Genomic DNA, 24810 nt, shown 5'->3' with positions numbered 1-24810 from the left:
ACTTTGAATTTCTCTGCTGGCTAAATAAACTCTAACAAAACTACAGCCCATATCAAAGGATGTGCCCAAGGAGAACCCTGTCCCCAAGTCGCTACAAAAAAAAAAAAAATCTCAAAAGCCATGCATAAGCCATTTGTGGGTGGTTATCAGATATGATGATGAACAAGTACAGAAAAAAATAAAGAACATGGAGACCTGCCTCCATCCATGTCCTCACAGTGCATAAACTGATAATATCCTTCACTGACCCTTAACAGACAACAGTACCTCAATACAGGAATGGAGGCTTTGTTAGTATTTTTTTCCCAAGAAACAAAACAGTCACTTACTCTAAATCCTATCCCGTATAAACAACAGGTACATATTTATTTTTCCTTCTCTTCCTGCCACCACCCTCTCTCATGGCCCACTTTTACCTTTACACAGCTGACTGATGTCCTCAGGAAGTGTTAGATTAGCACATCTCAAAGAGGATGAAAACAGACTGGCAGCTTTATGGAAGGGTTCATACAAAGAGGACACTTCACTGAATATACTGTCACACAGCAACTCATCAGGCGTAGGTCTTGCGTAAATGTTTTAAAAAGTTCAAGAATGACCAGAAAGAGAGAAAAAAGTTAAATCCTTTAAAAAATGCATGTTAATACTCTCACTGACAAATAGGTGTTATTTATTTAATAAAAATGTAAAGTTTTATGATAAAACATTTCATTTGCCTTCGTTATGACAGTCAATACCTTATAGCTTGCCTACACATGGTCATTCTTATGCTCAACCCAAGTCTGGAATCTATCTTTACTGGACAATTTTTGCTTTGTTAATTTATAAGGTAGTCTAGCAGGTTTTGGCCATTAAAAAGATCTTTCTGCTCCTGAAAACAAACTTTTTTTTTCATCTCTGACTACAATGTGGCTCTATACTGTGCTGCACTTTCTTGAAAAAGGTATATTGACATGACATTAGAAAAAAGTTGTTTACAAGAACATATTCTAAACACAAGTGCTATAAATCAGCATAAGTAGTTACTGATGAAAGACCAGACTTCAGTTTAAAAAGAGACCTTACTTTCTAAAAACAAAAACAGGAGTCCCAAAATGTCTGTGTTAATGTCAATCAAGTTCACTTTTCCTTTGCTTTGAGCCCTGTTATTCCTGCCCAGTGATTTTAGCCTCAACTCTTGATTGACCATTATATTTCAAGCTTGCAATGTTACTACTCAAAATGTTCTTTCAAAGCATTTGAATGGAAACAAATAACGCAAGCAATTATATGCACTTTTTTATGATCTTTTAGATGATCAGTATTATGCTATTCTTTTTAGTAGTCATGGCTGCAAAAACAGAAGTATATTTGGAAAAACTATTAGAGTGTTTGCTAGAATTCTAGTTTAATCTGACACCTTCAACTTTTATTCATTTTTTTTTAAATGGCAAAGCAACAAAAAGGAATTCGATCAAGCAACTCCACTGATGCATTACTATATAGAGTTCCAGAGAGATGCACTTTGATACAACTTATTTAAAAGACAATGTCTGAATGTAGTTTAGCAGCATATATTTTAAATGCTGTGGACCCCATACTGTAAATTGGGATTGGACACTTACCTCTTGGAAGGTTGAAATGTAAGGCTTTTCTTCAGTAAAGACGCAACATTTTCAGGGAGGGTCTAGATAATAAAAGAAAAATCCTCAAGATTGTTTACTACAGGTTTCATCCAGCATGCTACCAAGTAGCAGTGTAACTAACTATGCAAATTATTCTATTCAAGTTCGCTGGACTGCATATATTGAATGGTTTAGCTGGGTGAAGTGCAAAACATTATGGCTACTCCAGCAAGAAGGATATATATTTTTTGGTTAGAAGATTCTTTTTGAAGACTCAGAGTCAAATTCTTCAAAACATTTTGGTTGTTCAGTTTTAAGAACTTTAGGATGCTGGGGATGCCTGTTCTGAAAGTCAGAATCTTATGTACAGTTTTGAAATGCAGGCACCCAAAATTGAGATACCCAAAATTATAAATTACTGTAGAAAGCCTGACAACTATATAATTATACATTCTTAATTAAGAAATGCCAAATAAAAATTGGTCATTAAACCAGGGAAAGGGTTAAAAAACTACCAACCCTTCAAAACCTGATGCTACACTAGTCCAATACATTGAGGAATAAATGTATGTTTAGATTTATTTGGACTTATAATTTGATTACAGGCAGTCCTTGACTTAAGCCATTCTGAGTTACAATGAATGGCACTTATGACATTCATAAACTGACATCCAGTTTCAACTTTATGATGCTTGATCTGACGCCACACCAGCAAACAAGTTCACTACATCACCCATCTCCCTGAAAAACATCTGTCCAAACTTCCTTGGATACTTTCTTTAAGAAAGCAGACAAGACTCCAGAAAAACCTGTAGCCAAGACTCTAGGTAAGATCCCTTCAAAAAGTCCGACCAAGAGCCCTTCAAAAAGTCCAACAAAGTCACCTCAAAGAAGTCCTTCCAAATCAACATGATTTCCATTTACAATATAAATACATTAATGTAGCTATACTAATTATCTATAATTGACTGAGTACAAAATTCTGGTTATTTTTGGTGAAAATAAGGTATCGAGCCTTGGTTCAGGAACCAATCCCCCATCTATAACATTGTTCCTATGGGAAAATGGGTTCCAAGTTACGATGTTTCGACTTAAGACATGGTTGTCCAAGGACTGCCTTTACTTATAACTAATTACACATAGTTTGGACTATAATCTGGGGAAAGGATCAAGTCTGGGTACTGTCAGCACGGAACATTTTGACCTACCTCCTACCTAATCATCATTATATTAAAAAGATCCAAGAGATAAGTTACAAATCTTTTTGAGTCAACAAAACCATAAAAGGCTGATTTTCGTGAAATGTAAAACAGCATTAGCTAGGAAAACACTGGCTAAAAGAGTTTCACAGACCTTAATAACGTCCAGACAGCCATGTTCTTCAGCTAATACAGTTACAATGTCATCCACACAGCCTACAAAACAGAACAGTACAAAACATAAAGCCTAGAAAAAGAGATATTTCTTACCTTGTTTCTTAAATCACATTTTATTTAGATTGACTGATTTTATGGTAAACTTGCCTGATGCTTTAACACTAATTACCAGGCCACATCTCCTTACAGTTGTTGTTACAAGGATAAGTGCAGGAATTTCATATCTGTGTGGAAAACAACTCTTCCTCTCTCAACAATCTGGTTCACTACCACTTGCTGCTTCTTAGATTGAAAAAAATGCTCCCTGGACTGTACGTTATTATTAATGTGATGGATGGTAGTATCCAGCTGAATATTCCACATCATAAAAGGATTAAAATTAATGGGTAACTTAAATTCTTCTGAGAATTATATATGGTCATGAGGCAACTATTCAAGACAACAAGAATTTTAGAAAGAAACAGTTTACTGAATAAAAAAGGATGTCTGCATTGAACAGAAGTTAGTTATGGCCACATATAGGCATAACATATACCAGGAGAAAAGCTTTTCTCTTGGCACAAAGAGAACATACACCCACAGCATAAAATTAGGAAACACCCATAATTTAAGATAAAATATATATATATATATATATATATATATATATATATATATATATATATATATATATATATATATATAGCTGTACTACCATTTTTCTGTGGGGGTCTCATTAAAAAAAACCACATATGGGATTCCAAAAAAATTACTGGTCTAGCCTTGCCTCTTTAAAAATCACAACTAAAATACATTTCTGTAATATTAGCTACAAAAAGGACACAACAATAAGCAGCAAAAGCCTGGAAAATCGGCAGGAGATATATTTGTTAATGTCTGAAAATTTTGCTTGGATTTTGTATCTTACTACTTGGTTTTGCTCATACCAGGTTTGGCATTTTGCATACTAACATATTTGCGTAGAGACTGTCTTCTCTAACTGTTGATATAGTACCTAGAGCACACTAGGGAGCTACCACATGAAACAACACAGGATAACTGATGTTCTACACCAAAGCTTCCCTTTGCCCACCTAGACAGTCTTTACCTAACGCTATCAGCAGGCTATCCCTGTGCTTTGTGTATCTAGCTTACTGCTATTGCTTTTTTTTTTTTTTTTTTTTTTTTTTTTTTTTAAGAAAAGCTCCTAACTGCTTGCTGACTGTTCCCAGATAGCATTTATTTTCATTTATTTGACAGATGTTGCCAAATAAAGCAGATTAGCTGTGGTGGGATGAGTCCTGACACAGTTGATCCACTTCATGGGTAAAAGAATGGTTGCCCACTGTCCCGGGGCCAGGTCTGGTGGAAGAACCAGAGACATATCTCCCACTCAGAGATGTGCCTCTGAGACTACTGGAACATGTTTCTACAAGCAGGTAACCCCATCTTCCCCCACTTACAGCTCCCCCCCTTCCCCCCAGGAGGCTGCCTGGGGCACAGCTATGAAGATGGGAAACCCTGGTTTTCCTCTCTTAAAGATATGTGCCCTGGAAAATCTCCAAGGAGCATCTCTGTAAGAAGAGAAAGCCAGGTATGCACACCCAGGGCTTGAGGAGCCCAATCCTGCATGGGAAATTCCCAAGGTGTACAGAATTGGGCCCTGAGAAGGCTGAAGAGTGGGCAGCTCTGGGCAGACCACACCCTCCCATCATAAACCTAGCAGATGCTTGCCACAATAGGGCGGCACATATTGATACCACCTATGGTTGCAGCCACAAATTCTGGTCATTTGTGGTGTGACAAGAGGCTTGGGCACCTGTTTTTTTGGTCTTTGTCCCAGCCTAAAAATGTTTATGGAAGCACAAAAGTAACATCTGTTTCTACCCACAAAAACACCATAGTTGAGGCCTAAGCATCATGAGCAAACTGGCTAACACAGCACCAATTATTTGAGAGCTTGGTACAATTGGCTTTGTACTTGTGTTACTTACCTAAAGTAAGTATTAGTTTTAATCTTTGCTCTATTTCCAAGGTCTGGAACAGTTTTCTCCCCTAAAAACAATATTAAAATGCAGACAGTTAAGTAGCCTTCTGTAACAGCTAGGAACACTGTACATTTTAACAATGACAATGCAGTATGAATCAGCATGTCGATATCAGAGAACTTGGAAGAGTCAGCTGAGTTGCTGCTTCGCCAAAGTTACCTAAATGACCTTAAGACTTCTTTTTTCTGTAAAACAGAAGTAAATAAAGTGATGTCTTCTTAAGGACCTTAAATATTAAACTTGCAGAAATTTTAAATTCAGTTACTATCCCTCTCCCTCCCACACTCACAGTGATTACAAGTTATTACTGTATTACAGAACCTTATAATATACTGCTATGAAAAAATAATAACTAAGGTTTAGTTTTGAACATAATCATAAATAGTTACGGTACACAGTAGGTTTCAAGAAAACACTTTCCAAATCTGTTTAAACATGGTTATTCTCATTTTACAAACAAATTTTCTACTTCAAACAGCAGAAGTAATTTGCCCAAAGATACAACTGCAAGTATGCAGCAGGCCAAAAAAGGGGAAGAATTCACAATTTCCACCATTTTGCTGATATTATATTAGTTTTGGGTCATATAATAATTCATTTAGATTCTTAGTAATTTAATGATGCTCAAGAGATAACCACTGACTGATCATTTCTTGGCACATTAATCTTTTGGCATATTACTTTTTGTTGCTATAAACTAGTACAACTGAGATCACATCGTGAAAATCATGTTGGGAAAATACATTAAAAATCATGGAGAAAGTAAGCAATATATATTTTTTTATATAAAAATCAATAATGCCCTAGAGGAACTAACTTATCTCCTTGATAACATGTTCTCCCTTTACAATGTTCTAGTAGTAAGCAAATTTTACCCATAATATTACTTATTTGCATTTGTTACCTTATGTTTAACAGTCACTTTGATTTAAATGTATCCAAGACAGCACTTTTTTCAATGAAAAAAGGTGCGGAGTGAGATAATATATTTGCATACACAATTCTTCACCAAGAGTCATATAGCCAAATGTATAAAAGTATACACAATTTGTCACTGGGTACATCTACACATGCAATTAATATTCATAAATAAACTCTACAGCTTATTGCTCTGGGATATGCCATTTGAATGTGCATCCAGAAGCAAAAAACCTCAAGAGCATATTGTTCAGGAGTGTGCTGTGCATAACATGTGCAGCCCAGTCAGAGTACCCTTGGTTGGCAGGGGACCTGGAGAGGGGTCAGCTTGCCAGCCAAAGGCTGCTCCAACCAGGCTCCACATGCTGTGGAGGGGCTGGCTGAGGCACAAGGGTGCTTCAGTGCAGGGCTAGCCAGCAGGCAGCCCCCACACAGAAGCACTCTCATGCCCCAGCTAGCTGCTCTGCAGCACATGGAACCCTGTCAGAGCAGCTCTGGGCTGCTGCTGGCTAGCTTCATGCCTGCCAGCTAGCTCCACACTGAAGCACCCTGCGCTCCAGCTACCTGGGGCAGCATCTACTTGTGCTTTGATGCACATGAGGAAAAAAAATTATGTAGTAGTTAAAACACTGCACAGTTTATTAATTTTATGCATCCTAAAAGGTGCAAACATGTAGATGCCAAGATATTTATTGCACATTTAATTAACTGTGCAGGAAATGTCTTGTGTAGATGCACCCACTGAGAGTCACAAAACCAAATATATAAAAATCATTTTGTTACATACCACACAAAGCTCAAATAATATAATACCAATGGACCACACATCTGATTTAGGGCCAGAGGGTAAAGGCTTCTCACACTGAGTATGATCACTTGGTTTGACTATCCCCTGAGCAATAACTTCAGGTGCCAAATATGATGGGTACCTATAATGAAACATAAGTGTATGTCATGAAGTTTGAAATTCTCCGAAGTAAGCTCTTGTTCCAAAAAAATTATAAGAAAATTCATTAAAAATTCAAAATCACCTAGGTGCCCCATAATCAAAGCATAGCAATCAAACTACCATCAATGACACTACAGTTAGTATTTTCCATAAAAGAGGACTTATCATAAGAACAGGAGTAAATGGTAGCATCTTTGATCAGAATACATTTCCTACACATCATATATTTGCATTAAATCTTATTATATGCTCATATTTAATTTACTGCTAGGTGTATTTCAGTGTTTTGTTGTTAGCATCTTTTGACTGTCACCAATATTATCATTCCCAATCTTTAGCTCATAGCCAACAACTAAATTTGATTTAATTTAGTAACACATAGAAAACCAAGTTTAAAAAACTCAAACACTTATCCTAGTTGGTGTTAACAATTTACTTTTAAAAAACTGGTCTGGCTTAGGACATCTATATGACATTCCTAATACTTTTAAAAAGGCAACTTTTGAGGGGACAGAAGTCACAGCTGCGTATGGTGCCAGGAGACATAAATACATTTAAGTGCTCCACAGACAATAGGGAGTAAAAGGAATTACACAAGAATCAAAAAGACTTTATACAGGAACTTGAGGTGCCAGGGCCACAGGGCTGGGGCCAGAAGCAGCCAGAAGGACCCACCGCTGCAAGGTCTGCTGGGAAATGGAGTTTACTGCAGTCTGGACTTTTGCCAACCTCTGATCCAAACAGAAATTTAAAAAAAAAAAATAAAAAAAAAAATCAAAATTTAGGCTGTGACAGTCTAACTAGATGTTCTGATTGGACAAAATGTAACAAAAATCATTGCTTATTTAAAATTAAGAACGCTTTTCCTTTTTAAATCAACTACTTCATTATTCTGTTAAATGTAGACTGAACAAAAATGAAGTTTTTCATCTTTAGAGCTACTATGTCGACAGACTCAAACCGCACCATTTAAGTATTTGAACTTAAGCTGCCTGATCATTCTAAGCAACTTTCAACTGAGTGCTACAAGCATCCTTTGATACATGTTAAGGTTTAATATTATTTTAAATCATTGAAATGCCCTTTAAATATTTCTAAATTTATTTTAATTGAGATTTTTCATGTTTCAATTACTCAAGTCACCTTATTTTTTTTTCTGAAGAAAGCCTAACATTTTTGTTTTAAGGCACAAACAGTATCAAAAGTATTAACCTGTCAGGCAAGGTTCTTTGGGTGAATCTGGTATCTTTTATTAGACCAACTTAAATAGTTGGAAAAAAATATTTAAGCAAGCGTTTAAAAACCCTTCATCAGGCCAACCAAGTTTCTGCACTTGGTGTGTGCTCTTCCATGCAGGAAGAACACACACTAACTGCAGAAACCTGGTTGGCTTGATGAAGGGTTTTTAAACCTGAAAGCTTGCTTAAATATATTTTTTCCAACTATTTAAGTTGGAAAAATATTAAGTCTAATAAAAGATACCAGATTCACCCAAAGAACCTTGTCTGCTTATGTCCTTAGACCAACATGGCTACAACCTACACCCCTTTTAACCTGTCAGATGCATTCAACTTCAAACCTCATTTGAAGTTTTAATCCTCTTTGCATCATGTAGAAACACTACTAAAATTCACAAAGATCAAAAGTTAAAAAGACTGACATTCCAGTTAACATTATTGAGGACCAGTGTTTTGCTTTGGGGATAGAAATTACCTCATTTTGCAATTAAATGATCTGTCTTTGTCTATTTTAAGTGTATTCTTTTAATGTACCCAAAGTATGAAAAAGTATGGCTTTCTAACTTCCAGGTAACCAGAGGCTACCTGCTGCATGGGCCATAGTCCTAAGGGCCATATAAGGTGGGCCAAAGACCAGGGGTCTGTGTGAACACCATCCTCCCTCCCCCTGGCTTTCCTGTACCGCTCAGGCAGCCCTAACTCCTTCCTCCCCTTCAAGCCACATAGACACCCTGGTTCCCCCTCCCCACCCAGCCACACAGGCAGCTACCTCCACCCACTACATGAAGAGCACCTCCCTCCCGTCTTGGCCCTATAGGCCCACCTGCAGTGCAAGTAGCCCAACTCCTTCTGTCACGTACTGTGAGCATGACATGCACAGCTTGGGCACCCCAGTCCCTCCTGGTATCCCGCCTCACTTGGTCCCGAGGAGAGGGGGAAGGAAACAGAAGCTGAAGGAGGGTGTGAGAGCCCCAAAAAACAGCTGCCATGGAAGGAGCCACAACAGAGGGGTGGATAGCAGTGACTGCGCAGGAGCCTGTGAGCTGCATGCCTACAGGCTGCTAGTTGGACAGAGAGTATGTACGAAATATGTAAATCTACTGCATACTCATATACATAACATCTTAGAAGAAATCTGGATGCCAAGCTTTAAATCAGACAAATTTACAAAAGGATTGTTTTACATAAAACCAGATCATTTCTCCAATTACAGAGATCTTTACAAAACACTGCTACCAAAAAACGTACAGTGCCAGAACAAGAACAGTAATCTAGAAAGCAGTAGACCAATTGCAGAGCAAACACTCATAACTTTCATTCAGAGACAACTATTTTTAGCAGAGTTCATAGTGAAGAAATATAGTTTTTGATGTGCTGTTTAAAACTAACAAGTGTCCTTTACTCTTTCACTCACATGTCCTTCTGGGCACAGTACCCTTTCTTTTTAATTTATTTTTGCTATATCCTGCTATAACTTTTATCCTGTGACCAGCAATGGTACAAAGGAGAGGACATACTTAGTTGTTGACAGACAGCAGAAATATTGTGGATCCCTCCTTGATCCCCATTCAACACACTTTAAATTTTCTTTACATTCACAAATATAAAAAAGGACATCAAAATGTAATATATTTTTTAGCTAAATCTCACTGAGCAGCACAGAAAACAAGACTGTAAGTTGTACAAGTTTACCAATAGCACATGGAGCTTTCTATACGGACTTCTGCATGTTTTATCTATGAAAACCAAACATAAAAATGAATGTAATAAGTGTCTTGAATTCAGCTATAACTTGAAGCAATTTATTTACTTTTACATATTTGCATCAAATAAGATTTTGTATGTTTGTCATTCATTTGTTTCCTACCCCCAGTATTTAATATTGATAAAGTGCTCATTATTGTAGTAGCTGGGGACTGAAAGCAGAAATTGCATCAGTAACTTCTATGAAGAAATAAAAAAAATGCTTTACTGGCTCAAGCCCAAGGTTTATTTCCAAAAGTATTCAGCAAACAGATGCTACAGAAGAAGGTATAACGACCCCACTGAAAGAACACATGGCATGATCTCTCAGAGGTTTTAGGCTGAGACTCTCACAAAGAGTTAGTTTGGACAAATGTGCTAATTAATTACTTAAAATCTGGATAGCCTCATTATGGATTTATGTACTCAGTTCCTCTGATCTTAGGCCCCTGGCAGACATTACACTTAAGACATGGTTAACCAGTTACTTGCGTCTTAAAAATATAATCCAGCCACATGTTCAGGCAATTAGTGGTGCAATAAAACAGGAAATAAGCCACAAAATTATTACAATACTTTTGAGATTAGGTAGCTTTGGTACGGTTCTCACCCTGCTGACAATCAGCTGATGGTTAGCTGGCAAGGACCATACCAAGTTTGAGCCAATTCACGGTGGCTGGTTCAAGCCACAGTCTGGTCTGCGGAGCCTGCTGATGATCAACTGATCACTGGTTGGTTTGGAACTGCATCAGGATTTGACCTCCAGGGTGGTCCTGATCCTGTCAATCATCAGCTAATCTATCAAAACTGGAGGTCAAAAATCCACAATTCACAAAGTAGTTCTTTCTGTTACTAATCATTTCCAGTAAGTGCTTATTCAATATACAAAGCCTAAGATTTTTATGGTGTATAGACTACTCACCCTATAGGGAAATCAACATCCACACCATGAGCTGTCATATGATACAGTCCAAATTTGGCCAATTTAACATGTCCCTGTGAAAGTAAACACGTCAGTGGTGAAGCTCTTGGTTACTTAGAGCACAATTTAAATACAAAATAAAAAACCCTTTTGTGATCTGAAACGTGTAAAAAAGGTGAGGACCAAAGTTCTCTCAACACCCATAGTGCTTTTAAAAATGCAGAGCCCAGATTCCAGGTCTCAGTTCACATGTAAACAGAACTCCATTAAAAACTAGTAAGAGTGTTTACTTGCCAGGCAGTGTGTGGATAGGCAATAAGCGTACCGCCCTGTAATATTAAGCATCCTAAGTTTCTTTTCAACTATATAGTTTTTAAAAACTGTTCCTTCAATTTCTCTGACTTCCATTCAAGTGTTTTTCTAGAGTATGTGAACTCTGGTGTAAACATTTCCAAATGCACTCCATCCACCGTAATTCTAGCCATCTTTCATTTACTTATTTTCTTCCTTTCCTTGTTTCTTACTTACTCCATGCTCAGCACTTATCTGCTTCCTTTAACACAGACTCCCTCCCCTTTTATTTTCCCCATAGTTTCTGCCATTAGAACATTTCCCAGATATCAGCCCTGTAGAATTAATACTGTTTGGGGGTTGTTGTTGTTTTAAGTCAGAGAGATGCCATTTGCCACAAGGTTACAGTGATACTTCCAAATACAAAACTATATTTTCCTGGAAATTCTCTCAATCCTAATGTGATTACTTTAAGAGAAAAAACAGAAATCAGGTTAAAAAAAAAAAAAAAAAGACTCCTCTTACTAGTACCCCCATGTAAAGTAAATTTTGTTGGGAAGATGTCTTGGGATTGGTGCAAAGGTAAAGAATATTTGCTAAAGCCATTAAAGGGAAGAAGTTAAAAACCAAAAATTCCATGAATGCAATCTCTCTAGCACCCCTTCTCCTTTAATTTCAATAATTTATCACCGTCCTAGGAGTCTAAGTCCTGTTGCTCTTCAGAGATTTTGTTGAAGGATTTAAATCTCTAAATTAAAATACAAGTCATTTTACCCCATGCAAAGAGACAGAACAGAACAATGTTCTTTTTTGCTTCCTTTCCCACTCCATTGCAGAGGCAGAAGTTAAACCTAGCCATATCACAACTCCATTATTATTTTAGCTTCTTAACAACAAATTGCAAAAAAGCATAATTAGGACAATTAAATGGCTGCTCTGAATACAGTAGCATCTACAAGCAATTAAGTGACTGCTCTGAATACAGTAGCAATAATAATGGGAGACTTCAACTAACTTCACACAGATTGGGTAAATGCCTCATCAGGGCAAGATGTGGAGATAAAATTTCTAGATGTGGTAAGTGACTGCTTTTTAGCAGTCATCTTGGAACTTACAAGAGGAGAAGCAATTCTAGACCTAATCCTGAATAACACGCAAGACCTGATTTAATTGGTATCCATTGGTGAGCCACTCTGCAAAACCGACCATAACAATCACATTCAACATCATAGTACCAAGGAATATGCCTAAAGAGTCTACCATGGTGATGTACAACTTTAGGAAGGGAAACCGAACAAAAATTACTTAGAAAGTAATTGGTTAGAAAGAAGTTTAAAGGAGAAGTCAAAAATGTGAAAGGCTTAAAAGGCAGCTTGGAAGGTATTTAAAAATACTGTATTGGAGGCTCAGGAAAAGTGTACATCACAAATCAAAAAGGGTACCAAGTGGATTAATAAAAGGTCCCTCACCAAAGGCTTTAAAAAAAACCAAAATCCAAACTGTATTGCCACGGGATTGGAGGGAATGTTCTTTCATGAGTGCTAGTTAAAACACAGTAAGCAAATGGTAAAACTAAACGGTTAGTTTTCAGGATGGGAAGTTGGTCAAAAGTGGAGTGTCACAAAAATCTGTAGTGGGCCCAATTTTGTTCCACATTTTCTCAATGGCCTGGAAATGGGTGCATAGTGAAAATCTCCAAATCTGCAGATGATACCAAATATGCATGGACACTTCCTGTGAAATATGCTTGCACAGTCAGGTAAGGGTACACTTAGCATTCACCTGAAAGAATCTTTCAGTAACACAATTAATCAAATGGTAAGATGGGGTGGGGGGGAGGAGAGAGGATAAGAAGAGCAGGCCAGGAGATAAGGAAAATGGGAAAATGAAAAAGCAACTGAACTCTAAATACATCTGAAATTGTTTAAGTTGCATCACATGCAGAAGATCTTTCATTCAGAAGGACCTCAAATCCATCTCATTGTCCAAGTCCCCAAATCCATAATGCGGCACTGACAGCCTAAGAAAAAAAAATGTTACTCAAGTTTACCTTTCGATCCAAGAGGATATTGCGAGGGGAGAGTGCTCGGTGAACCATTCCATATTTGTTCATATACTGCAAGCCTTGCAATACCTCAAATGCTATGCATAAGATCCTTGAACAGCTGCAAAGAAGAACATATGGTATGTAACTTTTCCTTTCATGATTCTGCAGAAAAAGTATGCACTGCTTTGGACACTGCAGAGATGGTTTCTTCCTAGGAATTCTTTCAACTAACGATAGTCTGTGAATGTAGAAGACTGATTTGATTACCCAGAGGACCCCTTCCAGACCTATGCTGTTCCTACTTAAGACTACTGTACTTCCATAAAGTTTGATGAAAGAATCAATACTAAATATTGTAAAAAGCAACTCAAATACAACAGTGAGATTTTTCCTCCCCCCCCATCCTACTGTTGTCATACATTTCCACTTAAGTAACTATACATTAGTATGGAAGATCTGGATGCTTATCACTCCAGGAACTGAAAATGAACTAGGAATAATCTCAGTTCTGCTGCTAGGCTACACAGATAGAATTTATTTGAACAAGCGTTCTGTGGTGCCCAAATGCTGTTATCCGGACCATGTAGTAATGCTTACAGCTATAAAACAGCATGCAGCAGAAGTGCAACCAATCTTTTTCTTTTTTTTTTTTTAAATTTAGAACAAAAAATGGTGTGCCCCAGAATTAAAAATTAAGAGTTTTGTTAACTGAACCTCTTTTCAGTTAAAAAGCAGGACCACGTGTTTTTTGCTTCTTTTTCTCCATGGATATAAGAAGTTACCATTTAGCATGATGACTTTAATATTCATACTGCACACCTTGCACTAAACAATGATAATCCAGTAACATGAACATATATGCACATAAATGCTCGAACACGATTACTCCACAGATGTCAAGGCTCAAACAGTGTCCGAATGGTAATCAGATTTCATGACTGCTATTAGTATGTTTCAAAACATGGAGATATAACATGTTCAGGCTTCTCAAACAAATCCAACTTGCAAAGTCAAAGACTGAGATGTAAGGTGTTCTAGGTACTCTCAATTTTTTAATTTTTCCTCTTTTGAATATACATTTCCAGACTTATAAGCATCACATTTTCTAAGCTTGAAATGAACCTGCTTCCCTGAAAACAAAGACCATCTCTTTGTTTAAAGCTCGAGAGTGTCCAAAAGAAAGGCCACATGCATGATTAGAGGCCTAGAGACCAGGTCATACGAGGAGAGGCTGAATGACTTGGGACTGTTCAGTCTGGAGAAGAGAAGACCCAGGGGGGACTTGGTGGCAACCTATAAGTATATCAGGGGCAAACATCAGGGCTTGGGGGAGCATCTGTTCACCAAGGCCACCCAGGGGAGGACAAGAAATAACAGTCATAAACTGACTGAAGATTGCTTCAGGCTAGGTGCATGGAGAAAACTTCACAAGTTGAGTGCCAAGAGTTTAGGTGGCTGTACCACCCTACAGAAGTGGTAGTCATCCACCCTGGCGATCTTCAAAAAAAAGTCTTGATGCCCATCTTGCTGGGATGATCTGATCCCAGTGGTCTTTCCTGCCCAAGTGCAGGGGGGCTAGACTTAATGATTTGTAAGGTCCCTTCCAGCCCCTAACAACTATGAAACTACCTGCTTTCCAAGGTTCATGCTACAGAGGGTGCAGACATTATATGAAGCACTTCACAGTGAAGCACATTCAAGTTGTTACTGGCTTATCTGGATTCATTTTTAAAGCAGAACATCCCAATTCAAAGTGCTTATCAGCTGCATAGCCCTGTGCCTTCGTTATTTAGGGCGCTTCAAATGTTATGTCTGTACATATCCTAGTGTCCCAGATCTGTTATTTTGTTAAGATGACATACCCCACATATTGGCCCTTTGTCCATGTTTTCTTCACTGTACAACACAAACCTTTAACAACTATTAGGAGCTTTGTGAAAGTTACAGCAGCCTGTCTGGCTTCCCATATTGTGAAGCTAAGCCTCTTATTTAAGATGGACACTTGGGCCCAAATTTAAGTCCAATTAGGTAGGTAAGTAGCATTTACACAGCTAGTGTTAGCTGTAGAAGATGCACAACTTGCCATGGACTTGTAATAATTTTCAGAAAGCCCCCACACTTTGGTTCTGCTGCAATGCCTTTTGCCAGGACATATATAGAGATTGTGTGGGCAGGTGAAATGTTAGCCATGGTGAAAGGAAAAGGAGAGGGAAAAGAGGAGATAAAATAATAATAAACAAACAAACAAACAAATGAGGACTTATGAAGAATCAAAAAGTGCACTTCCACTTTTTGGTTCAATGGGCTAAGTCACACCCATTCAGTGTTTCTGAATGGAATATTTTTTGGTAATATGGACAAATGGGAATAGAATAGCTTCTCAGGAACAGGACTAAGGCAAAAATCCCAGGAGGCTGCACCCAGAAAGGGAGGAAGCATCTCACAAGTCACATTCCTTTGGCTCTCCTTCTGGCTTCACTATCAGTAGGCTAGCTGCAACAGGAGAGGGAATTTCTTAGAAATGCCTAACCCTAGGGGATAGATTACTAGTGAGATATAGTACATCAAACACTTTCTGGGTGAGGGTGCCCCTAAAACCTGGGTATCCCAATCCCTGGACATATAGACCACTTTTCCACTCAGCAACTAAACTAGGCATGGGAGGATCCTCCATCTCCATGATTCTGTGATGTATACAGAGTTATGTAGCTACTCTTGTTGGGAGTAGCTGTGTTAGCCTGTAGTCAGGTAGAGAAGGCAGGCCAGGGTGCCATCTAAGAGACTAACTGGTTTAGAGAGACATAAACTCCTGTAGGCAACAGCCTATTTCATCAGATACTAGAGTTGGACTTGCATATACACACGCATGCGAACACTTAAATTATATAATTGCTTATATATATTAAGCAAGTATATATGTTTAAGTTAGCTACTTACTCACCTAAAGGTAGGAGATGGATTCTGGCCTGAGTTGCTAACTAGCAAGTCTTACAGAAGTCTCAGTGGAGACAAGATTTGTAACATAACATGTAGTCTTATTGCAAAAACTAGACAGACAATTTAATTCTGTTGTAAAAAGTAAAACAAAGTTCTGATATTACAGGTATTTTCATTAGTAAGAGAGGACTTATGCATTATTCATACAAAACATTTCCTCTACTGCCATTGATTCTAGTCCTATCCTGTGCAGACATAGATCTGTCTCCATCCTCTTTCTAAGACCCCTTCAGGTATTTGAAGGCTTACCAAATCGCACCCGCCCCCAACTTCCCATACACTGCCTCAGTCTTCTCTTGACTAAACATCTTAGTTCTTTCAGGCTTTCTTCATAAGTGTTGCTTTCCAGGACTCCAATCATTTTTGTTGCTCTCTACTGGACTCCTTCCAGTTTGCTCACATCCTTCTTCAAGTGTTGGACCCAGAACTGGACACAGCATTTCAGGAAATGCCTTAGTGCTGAGTAGGGATGAAAAAAATCACTTTCCTTGAATTTGCAAATGACACTTGTTATACAACCCAGTATACCATTACTTTTTTTGCAACAAGAGCACCTTGTTAGCTCATATTCAGCTTGTGGTCTACTGTAAGCCCCAGGTGCTTCTCTGCAGTACTGTAACTTAGCAACTCATTCCCCTGTTTGTGTATACAATTTTTTCATCTCAAGTGCAAGACTTTGGAGAAATGGTCTGAGATCAATCAAGTAAGATTCAATAAGGACAAATACATTCTATCCAGGTCTTTCTGGAACCTAGCTCTACTCTGCAAAGTGTCTGCCATTAGCTTGGTGTCATCTACAAATGCGCTAAGCATATACTCAGTCTCACTGTCCAAATCATTAATGAAGTTGTTAAATAATACCAGACCTGACTGACCCCTAGGGACCCCACTTGATAACTCCTCCTAACTACACCCTGAGCTACTGATGATTACTTTTTAAGCAGGATGAAGTGTCTCTCTTTCATCCAGTTCTTTGTGATCTCTTTAAGGAAAGAACTAGAGCAGTGGTTCTCAACCTGTTTAGGCTTAGAGAACCCCTTAATAGACTCAAGACACCTCTTAGAAAATGTCAGTTCTTATCTTTCTCTAGTCAAAAAAAAAAAATCAGTAAATACTAATTCATTTTGTTGCAAAGAACACAGACCACAAAAGGTCAAACTATTTTTAACACTATGGTTTTCGTTTCAAAACCTCTGGGTTTAATCTTGTGAACCATGTCTGCACATCCAACAATACTCGTATTGCATGTGCTCCATGGCACTCCTGAAAGGATCTCATGGCACCCCATGGCTGAGAATCACTGACAGAGACTCTTTGAAATGCAAAAGGTATTTGAAAGCCTGAAATAGGTGCTAGAGGAAAGCAATGCTCCATTTGGACACTAGAGGGCCTCATATGCACATTTATTCACAAACAGTTCTCATAAAACAGACAAAAACATGGATAGAGAACTAAGCCAAAATGCTTGATATGGTTTCCAGATTTTATCATTTACCAAAAGTGAAGGTTCATCCATCCCTATGGGGTTTTGTTGAAAATAGCAGCTGACTGAAAAACATCTGTGTAAAGAACTCTTACCACACTTTCATGTGGATCAATGTATAACTGGTGGGATTTGCACAGGCTGCCTCACCTCCACTACTTCCCAGTAGCTAAAATCTATTTCTGCAGCATCTTGGTACGTCAGAGTATGCCCACCTTCAAAAAGCAAAAAATGCTATACTACCGTTACTGCACTTTGCAATGCTTTAAGTACCAAGTAATCAAAAATGATATTTTCCTTCCTAAAGATATCATTTGTAGCTTGGGTTTCATTATGAAAAGTTTCCCAATTGTAATGAGATATATATATGGATGGGCGACTGAGTAATTGATAGAAAAAGCTTCCATACTTTATGAACCTACTTATAGCCAGCCACAACAGCAGTCCTTTTTCTCTAGGCACAGGAACCGCTGTAAGATTCTCCAGACTACCTCAGGTCCTCCACAGGCTCTAGTCACTGGCACAGCTATCCCAGCAATACAGGGGTACAGTCCTCTACCAAGCTCTGGGGTTCAGACACATTGATTCCTAAAGCATTTCTTTCCTTACTCCAGGTGAAGAGGACTTAAGACTGTACATAGAAGTCACATTTGTCCTAGGAGAATGCCTTTTGTCCCAGGATCCTATACATGTACAAGTCTGCCATCCTCCTTCAAGTCCCTCCTGAAGTGTGAAGGATAAAATGAAGGATACAAAGAATAAGATGTCCTGCTGCTTTTTCCCCCCGAGACATAGCAGAAATGCAGCAATGCAATTCTTCCAGTAAAACTAGCCCTTGAAAAGTGTTTGAAGGACAGTTTCTCTGAAAAGACACAATACACAAAAGGGGAAAAAAAGAATATGATTTATTGGAATTAGTTGTTGGCTCTACTAGCAGGGTCTTCATTTTAGATCAACCTTACCTCTGCTGATCTTAAATATATAAAATCCATTCCTCTTTAGAGTAGGCTCCTGAGGGAGTCCCATTATTGAAGCCTTTGAGAAGCACAAAGGCTGCTATTGCTATGGGACATCGTAATAACAGTTAGGCTTGATTTTAAGCTTTGGGATGAAGGAAAGGGACATGGAAGGAATAAAAGAAGTGGATTTGTCAAAGGTACTTAGAGCTCAGGAAAGGTATTTTAAAGTCAGTTATAAATCAAAAACAAAAATACAGAACTGGTCTACATTAGAGCAGCAGATACAGAACAGGAATTCCTCCTTCAGAAACCCTTCTCTTGATAGGATAGAAATATTCCCACCCTTTTCAACAAGTACCTCCAAAGATCCACACTAGCATAATCCAAGTTAAAGGACGGTGCTTGGTGGCCGGAAGAGAGGGGGATGGGGTGAGGCAGATGTGCACAGTGCATCACAACCTTCAGAATTTGTCAGCCAAAATATAAGTGTCTTCCTACACAGACAGATGGAGGAGGCTTTCCTTTTCCTACAAGTCCTGTCAGATTTTAACAAGAAGCCCAGCCACAAAAGAGACAAGGAGGAAGCATCCATGTTCAAGAAGGATTAATTCAAAGAGGAACTGGTACAGAAGTGACACTATGGGTTTATTATAGTATTTTTGTGCTAATTGTGCTTATGTTGTTATAATGTTGCATGACCCAGTTTACATATGCTAGCACACATGGAAAGAAGGGTTAATACAGTTCCTGTTAAGTGCCAGGGTTGCCTACACGTGGGAAGTGTGGGATGAGACAAGGTGGACTTATAAAACCCACAGCCTTGAATAGTTTTGTTCAGCTGTATAGGGACATAGCCAAGAACCTGGCGCAAAGTGGAAGCAGTGGCTTCTGGTTCATTATTGTGAATAGTGTGCCACTGCCAGCAGCAGTCAGAACATCCCCTCCAAGTCAGCACCCAGGTAGGTTGCCCCCATCCCCTGCCCCTCCTTACCCCACTGGCTTTGTTGACATACCAACAAAGGTGAGATGGCACACACACAGGAGGCTGGGAGGTGGAAACTGTGGAGAAGGGGAGTGTGAACAAAGGGTTTGTCAGCCCTTTGGCAGGGTGCCGAAAGTCAGAGACCAACTTGGGAGCTTCATGGAGTTGGAAAAACTGGAAAGGAAACAGATGAGTATCTTAGGGGTACTCTGGGCTGTGTGGGCTAGACTGGGGACACAGGAATGGCTTTACTCTTTGGAGAGAACTTCTGGTTGGGTTGTCTTTGCCTCAAGAAATGCCTTTAGTAAAAGAAACTAATCTGCTTTGCTCCTGTGAACTTTGGGTTGCATTCAAGAGGCAAAGTCCCGCTCTCTTGGGAGCAGACCTGGATGCTAGCTCCTTGAGTCAGGGCTACATAGTACCAAGGAAGGTAAGAGACCGAAGGCTGTGGTCTCAGAGTGGGAAGGAATCTGGGCTCCCTCTATTCTTCTTTAGAAGCCAAGCCTGGGTTTGCTTCAGAGGAGTCTCAGAGATGAGACAAAGCCACAGTTGTCTCTAAAGAGCATCCCCTGGAGGACCTTTCATGACAGCAGATCACTTCAATGAGCTGAGATAATGAACATCTTTGGTTAACTAGGATATTAGAGAGCTTGATTTGTTTAACTTAGTAAATCAAAAGCTGAAACAAGGAAGATATTGTTGCTTTCTATAAATGTGTATAGATTAAAGGTGGCTGAAGAACATGTGAACATGAGTTGGCTATGCATAAAATTAAACTGGAAATTATGTTTCTAACTCTCAAAGCTGTGAAATTCTGGCACAGCCTTCCAGTAGAGGCAAACTATGGAAGAAAACCACTTGTACAGATTAAGTTTAAGATTAAGTGGTTACTAAAATGATTGCCTGTGGGCTGAACACAGAGAGTTAAGACTGGGAGTCATCTCTTATGTCCTTACCCATATTATTAGATCATTACTAGGATTATAGACTGGAGTTTGGACCCTATACACTTCATAGAGAGTTGACCGTCTGCACCTGTTTACTGGCCACAGAGCCGGTGCCTTAAGCCCTTTTATTTTTCTGTATTTTCAGGTGTCTGGGGGAAAAAAAAAATCCCTCTCACAGGAGCACTATGTCAGCATCTGCTTCCTACAAAGTTAGAACAAAAAATAAGTTTAAGCTGAAAGTGACCCCTGCAAGCACACTTCATTTCAAATCCTCATTTCAAAACTGTTTTGCAGACTATCTATCACCCATTACTACATAGAGCTATTTGCATTATAAAGAGCCTGTGAAAAAAAATCAGTAATTAGAACTTTTTTTTTGGTGGCCTCATGTTTCTGGACACAAAGCACTTTTTGAAAAGGCAACAGATCCAAAGCAAGATGGATGAAGTCATGGTTAGGTTATAAGGCAGGGTAAGGGGAATGGGGAAAAGAATCCAGCTCTGAGAAGCTTCACTTAGTGAGGCTGGAACCCTCTATGTTGCATAGGGACAACTCTCAAAATGACTGGTCACATCTGTGTAAACTGATCACTGTTTTACTGACATTATTTCTATTTACCATTGACGCTGATGCTGTTGAAGTTTACATCAAATACATGATGTTGCAAATACCCTGCTAGATTTAAAAAGAAGTGAAACTGTGTGGCTCCATATCTGGAAGTTCTTTATGGTAACCACATATAAGAGTCATCATGTGTTATGGTGAACTCAAAATGATAACAGAATGAACAGCACAGGTAAATTTTATCATATTGTTTGGTAAGTGGTGTTTAACTTTCTGTAGGGTAGAAAACCAATTTGAAATATCACTTACTAACCAAAGCAAAAGTACTGCTTTGGTTAGGGTCAAGGAGGATTTTATAAAAGGGCCTCCAAAAGTTGGCAACAGCACCCCTGCGTGCTGTAGACAGCCAAGGGGCTGACAAATTCCTGAGCGTGTGACATTCTGAATTCTAACACTACAGGACCAGAGATCATACGATTGGAATTTTGAGCTATTTGGATTCAAGAAAGAGACCTATTAAAAAGGAAATGACATCAGAAAATAGCCAAAAGGAGGATAAAGATAAAGTTTCAGTATTCAAAAGGTTGTTTTTATAGATTAAGTTCACACAAGCAAATCCATATTAAAAAGGAAAATTAAATGGTAAAGCTGCAGATGGAATTACTATATTCGATCACCTTAAACAAAAGCACATTCCAAGCATTAAGTGAAAATATATCCCTTCATTCCTTCCTTCCTTCAGTCCTGAAACAGTCATCCTTGTCATAGCTTATGTGCAGGAGCAAGGCTGTTTCCTAGACTTTTCCTGGCTGAGACCCAGAATAGATCAGTTTAATATTATCACCCCTACCTTTACCTTGCTAAAAAAAAACCCTCATCCCACAGTGAAGACAGCTAACTGTTGGAGACTGCTGAACCACCATCATAAAACAAGATAGGACTTCCTTGATACTACAGATAGCCTTTGACAAAGGTGGCCTTCAGTGTCACCTATACTACAGGACAGCTACACAAACTGAACAAATAAATATATTAATATGCAGGTGCAACAGCTATGAAGCTGAGAGGGTGAGAAAACCTGGGGTACTAATACAAAGCAAAAGATTTCACTAGTTACAATACTGTTGTTGCTATGACAATTTGGAGAACATATGTCTAGTTACGACTTTTAGTTTTATGTAAACTGTTAGTGAAATGGTCACAGCAGGCTGATCAACCATTTTGTAGCTCTACACTGAACGGCTCTGACAGGCTTGAGAAACAGAGTTTTTAAATCAACAGGGCCTATGCCTTTGAATGGATTCTCTTCACTGAAAACTGTGATGATGAAAGGAAGTGATGAAAGTTCAAGTGCTCCATGATCTACCAGCCTAGTAAATGTAATTTTCTTTAGCCAGTGATCGACAAACACTTGTTTTTAAAAAGTTGCTTATCCAAGTGAAAGTCAGTTATGTCAGCACTAGTAAAAAGATATCCAGTGTCAGTGATAGAGGATATAAGGACCTTACCCTGAAGGCTGGGAACATATCCAAGGACTCAGAGTGAGTGATCAGTCCGAGGGGAATGGTGACTGAACCAGACTGTCAAGTGTAAAATAGATTCATAGATGTCAGGGTCGGAAGGGACCTCAATAGATCATTGAGTCCAACCCCCTGCATAGACAGGAAAGAGTGCCGAGTTCAGATGACCCCAGCCAGATGCCCATCCAACCTCCTCTTGAAGACCCGCAGAGTAGGGGAAAGCATCACCTCCCTTGGGAGCCCATTCCAAACCTTGGCCACTAACTGTGAAGAAGTTCCTCCTAATGTCCGGTCTAAATCTGCTCTCTGCTAGCTTATGGCCATTATTTATTGTGACCCCCAGGAAAGCCTTGGTGAGTAGAGCCTCACCAATTCCCTTCTGCATCCCCATGATGAATTTATAGGCAGCCACAAGGTCACTTCTCAACCTTCTCTTGTGGAGGCTGAAGAGGTCCAGTCTCTCCTCGCAGGGCTTGGCCTGCAAGCCCTTAACCATATGAGTGGCTCTTCTCTGGACCCTCTCCAGGTTATCGACGTCCCTCTTGAAGTGTGGTGCCCAAAACTGCACGCAGTATTCCAACTGTGGTCTATCTGACCAGTGCCCAATAAAGGGGAAGTATCACCTCCTTGGTTCTGTTTGTCATGCATCTGCTGATGCATGATAAAGTGCAGTTAGCTTTGTTGACGACTTTTTGTCACACTGACGACGTATGTTCATCTTGGAGTCCACTAGGACTCCAAGATCGCTTTCTGCTTCTGGGCTACCGAGCAGGTCATTTCCTAGGCAGTAGGTGTGCTGGACATTTTTCTTCCCTAGGTGCAGCACTTTGCATTTCTCCTTGTTAAATTGCATTCTATTGTTTTCTGCCCGTTTGTCCAACCTGTCCAGGTCTGCCTGTAGTTGTTCCCTGCCCTCTGGTGCGTCCACTTCTCCCCACAGTTTTGTATCATCTGCAAACTTGGACAGAGTACACTTCACTCCCTCTTCCAGGTCACTGATGAAGACATTGAAGAGTATCGGTCCAAGGACCTCCCCATGTCCTTCCAGGTCAATACCGACCCATCCACTACCACTTTCTGGGTACAACCCTCTAGCCAATTTGCCACCCACTTTTGCCCGTTAAGTAGTGGTCCTATACCACCCTGGACCTTCCTTTTACTCCCCATATATCTGAAAAACAATTTTTTGTTATTCTTAACTTGGGATGCCATCCTCAGGTCCATGGTAGCTTTGGCCTTTCTAACTGCCTCCTTACAACTTCGAGCTGAGTTCGAAATGACATAGTGAAGTCTTCAGTTATGTACCATGAAGGAATTTGTTTGCCCAATGAAACAACATAAAAGAAAATCAAGAATGTGTGATCTAGTGGTCCCAAAAAAAGGACAAAGCCTGGTTCTAATCCTAGGTGAAAGGCTGAATCACTGTCTGACTTGAGAAAAATCACTTGACCTCCATGTCTTAATAACCCAGCTGGAAAATTGGATTTAAAAAGAAGAAGAAGAGGGTTAAAAGACAGATGTGCCTATGAGCTGGGTCTTCCTGGATAAATAAACTACAGAATATCCTATACAGAGTAAGCATTTAATGCAGGTGGGAATGTCTTTATTTAGCACTTTATTGTGTGTTTGATTAAAAAGTGGCACTTGGGAGTGCAACTGTAAACACAGCCAATTTAGCTGGAAAAGTATTTACATTATCAGAATGAAATGAACTGGAAAGGAATGCAGGAAATAGAAATATAAAGCCAAATATTAAGTTTATTGTAAACCTCCTCAGAAAGCCTCAAGTGTAAGCATATGAGGATATTTTATGCATCACATGTTCATCTACTTCAACCTGCTCATGTGAGAGGATTCAAGAATCTGCTTCCCAACTTCCTCCCAAACTTTTTTTAAAAAGTACAAAACTACAAACATGCTTAGATGCTATATGAATGAATGTATTACAGTCTATTATACAGTTTCAACAGGTTGTCCTTCCTTACTGTATTTTTTTTCAGTGCTAATATAAATAATGGATAAAGAAATACCTAAGAAGGAAGTTAAACACGTAACACACTGTACTTAAGGATTTAATAGATGTTACAATTTTCTAATCACATTGTCACTATGAAGGATTTAACAGATGTGCTATTTGGAAAACAGAAGTGTTAAAGAAACCCAGTGTGCTCAAACATCTAGCATTCATCCTATAAAAAGGGGAAGCAAATGAACAACTCTTTTTGGAAAACAAGAGAGACGCA

At 39.0% G+C, this 24810-nt stretch overlaps 1 protein-coding gene across 8 annotated transcripts in view; it reads right to left on the bottom strand.

The window, feature by feature from the left end:
* The window catches only part of TBCK (TBC1 domain containing kinase), a 181428-nt gene that overhangs the window by 130597 nt on the left and 26021 nt on the right, over positions 1-24810 (bottom strand). For all 8 annotated transcript variants that reach the window (XR_016440822.1, XM_090036751.1, XM_090036745.1 and 5 more), the window contains 7 exons: positions 13119-13233; positions 10778-10851; positions 6713-6854; positions 4954-5014; positions 2958-3019; positions 1605-1666; positions 417-565 (listed from right to left, as the gene is read on the bottom strand). Coding sequence is in view for 7 of the 8 variants with exons in the window: in XM_090036751.1 (XP_089892877.1) it covers positions 417-565; positions 1605-1666; positions 2958-3019; positions 4954-5014; positions 6713-6854; positions 10778-10851; positions 13119-13233 (665 nt within the window). In the remaining variant the exon portion in view is untranslated. The remainder of the gene's footprint in view (positions 1-416; positions 566-1604; positions 1667-2957; positions 3020-4953; positions 5015-6712; positions 6855-10777; positions 10852-13118; positions 13234-24810) is intronic.

The sequence above is a fragment of the Crocodylus siamensis genome, chromosome 2 (genome assembly GCF_052110815.1).
Source record: "Crocodylus siamensis isolate JL-2025a chromosome 2, ASM5211081v1, whole genome shotgun sequence".
Lineage (NCBI taxonomy): Eukaryota > Metazoa > Chordata > Crocodylia > Crocodylidae > Crocodylus > Crocodylus siamensis.
Note: the sequence above shows the minus strand (reverse complement) of the source record. Positions and strands in the feature narration are given on the sequence as shown.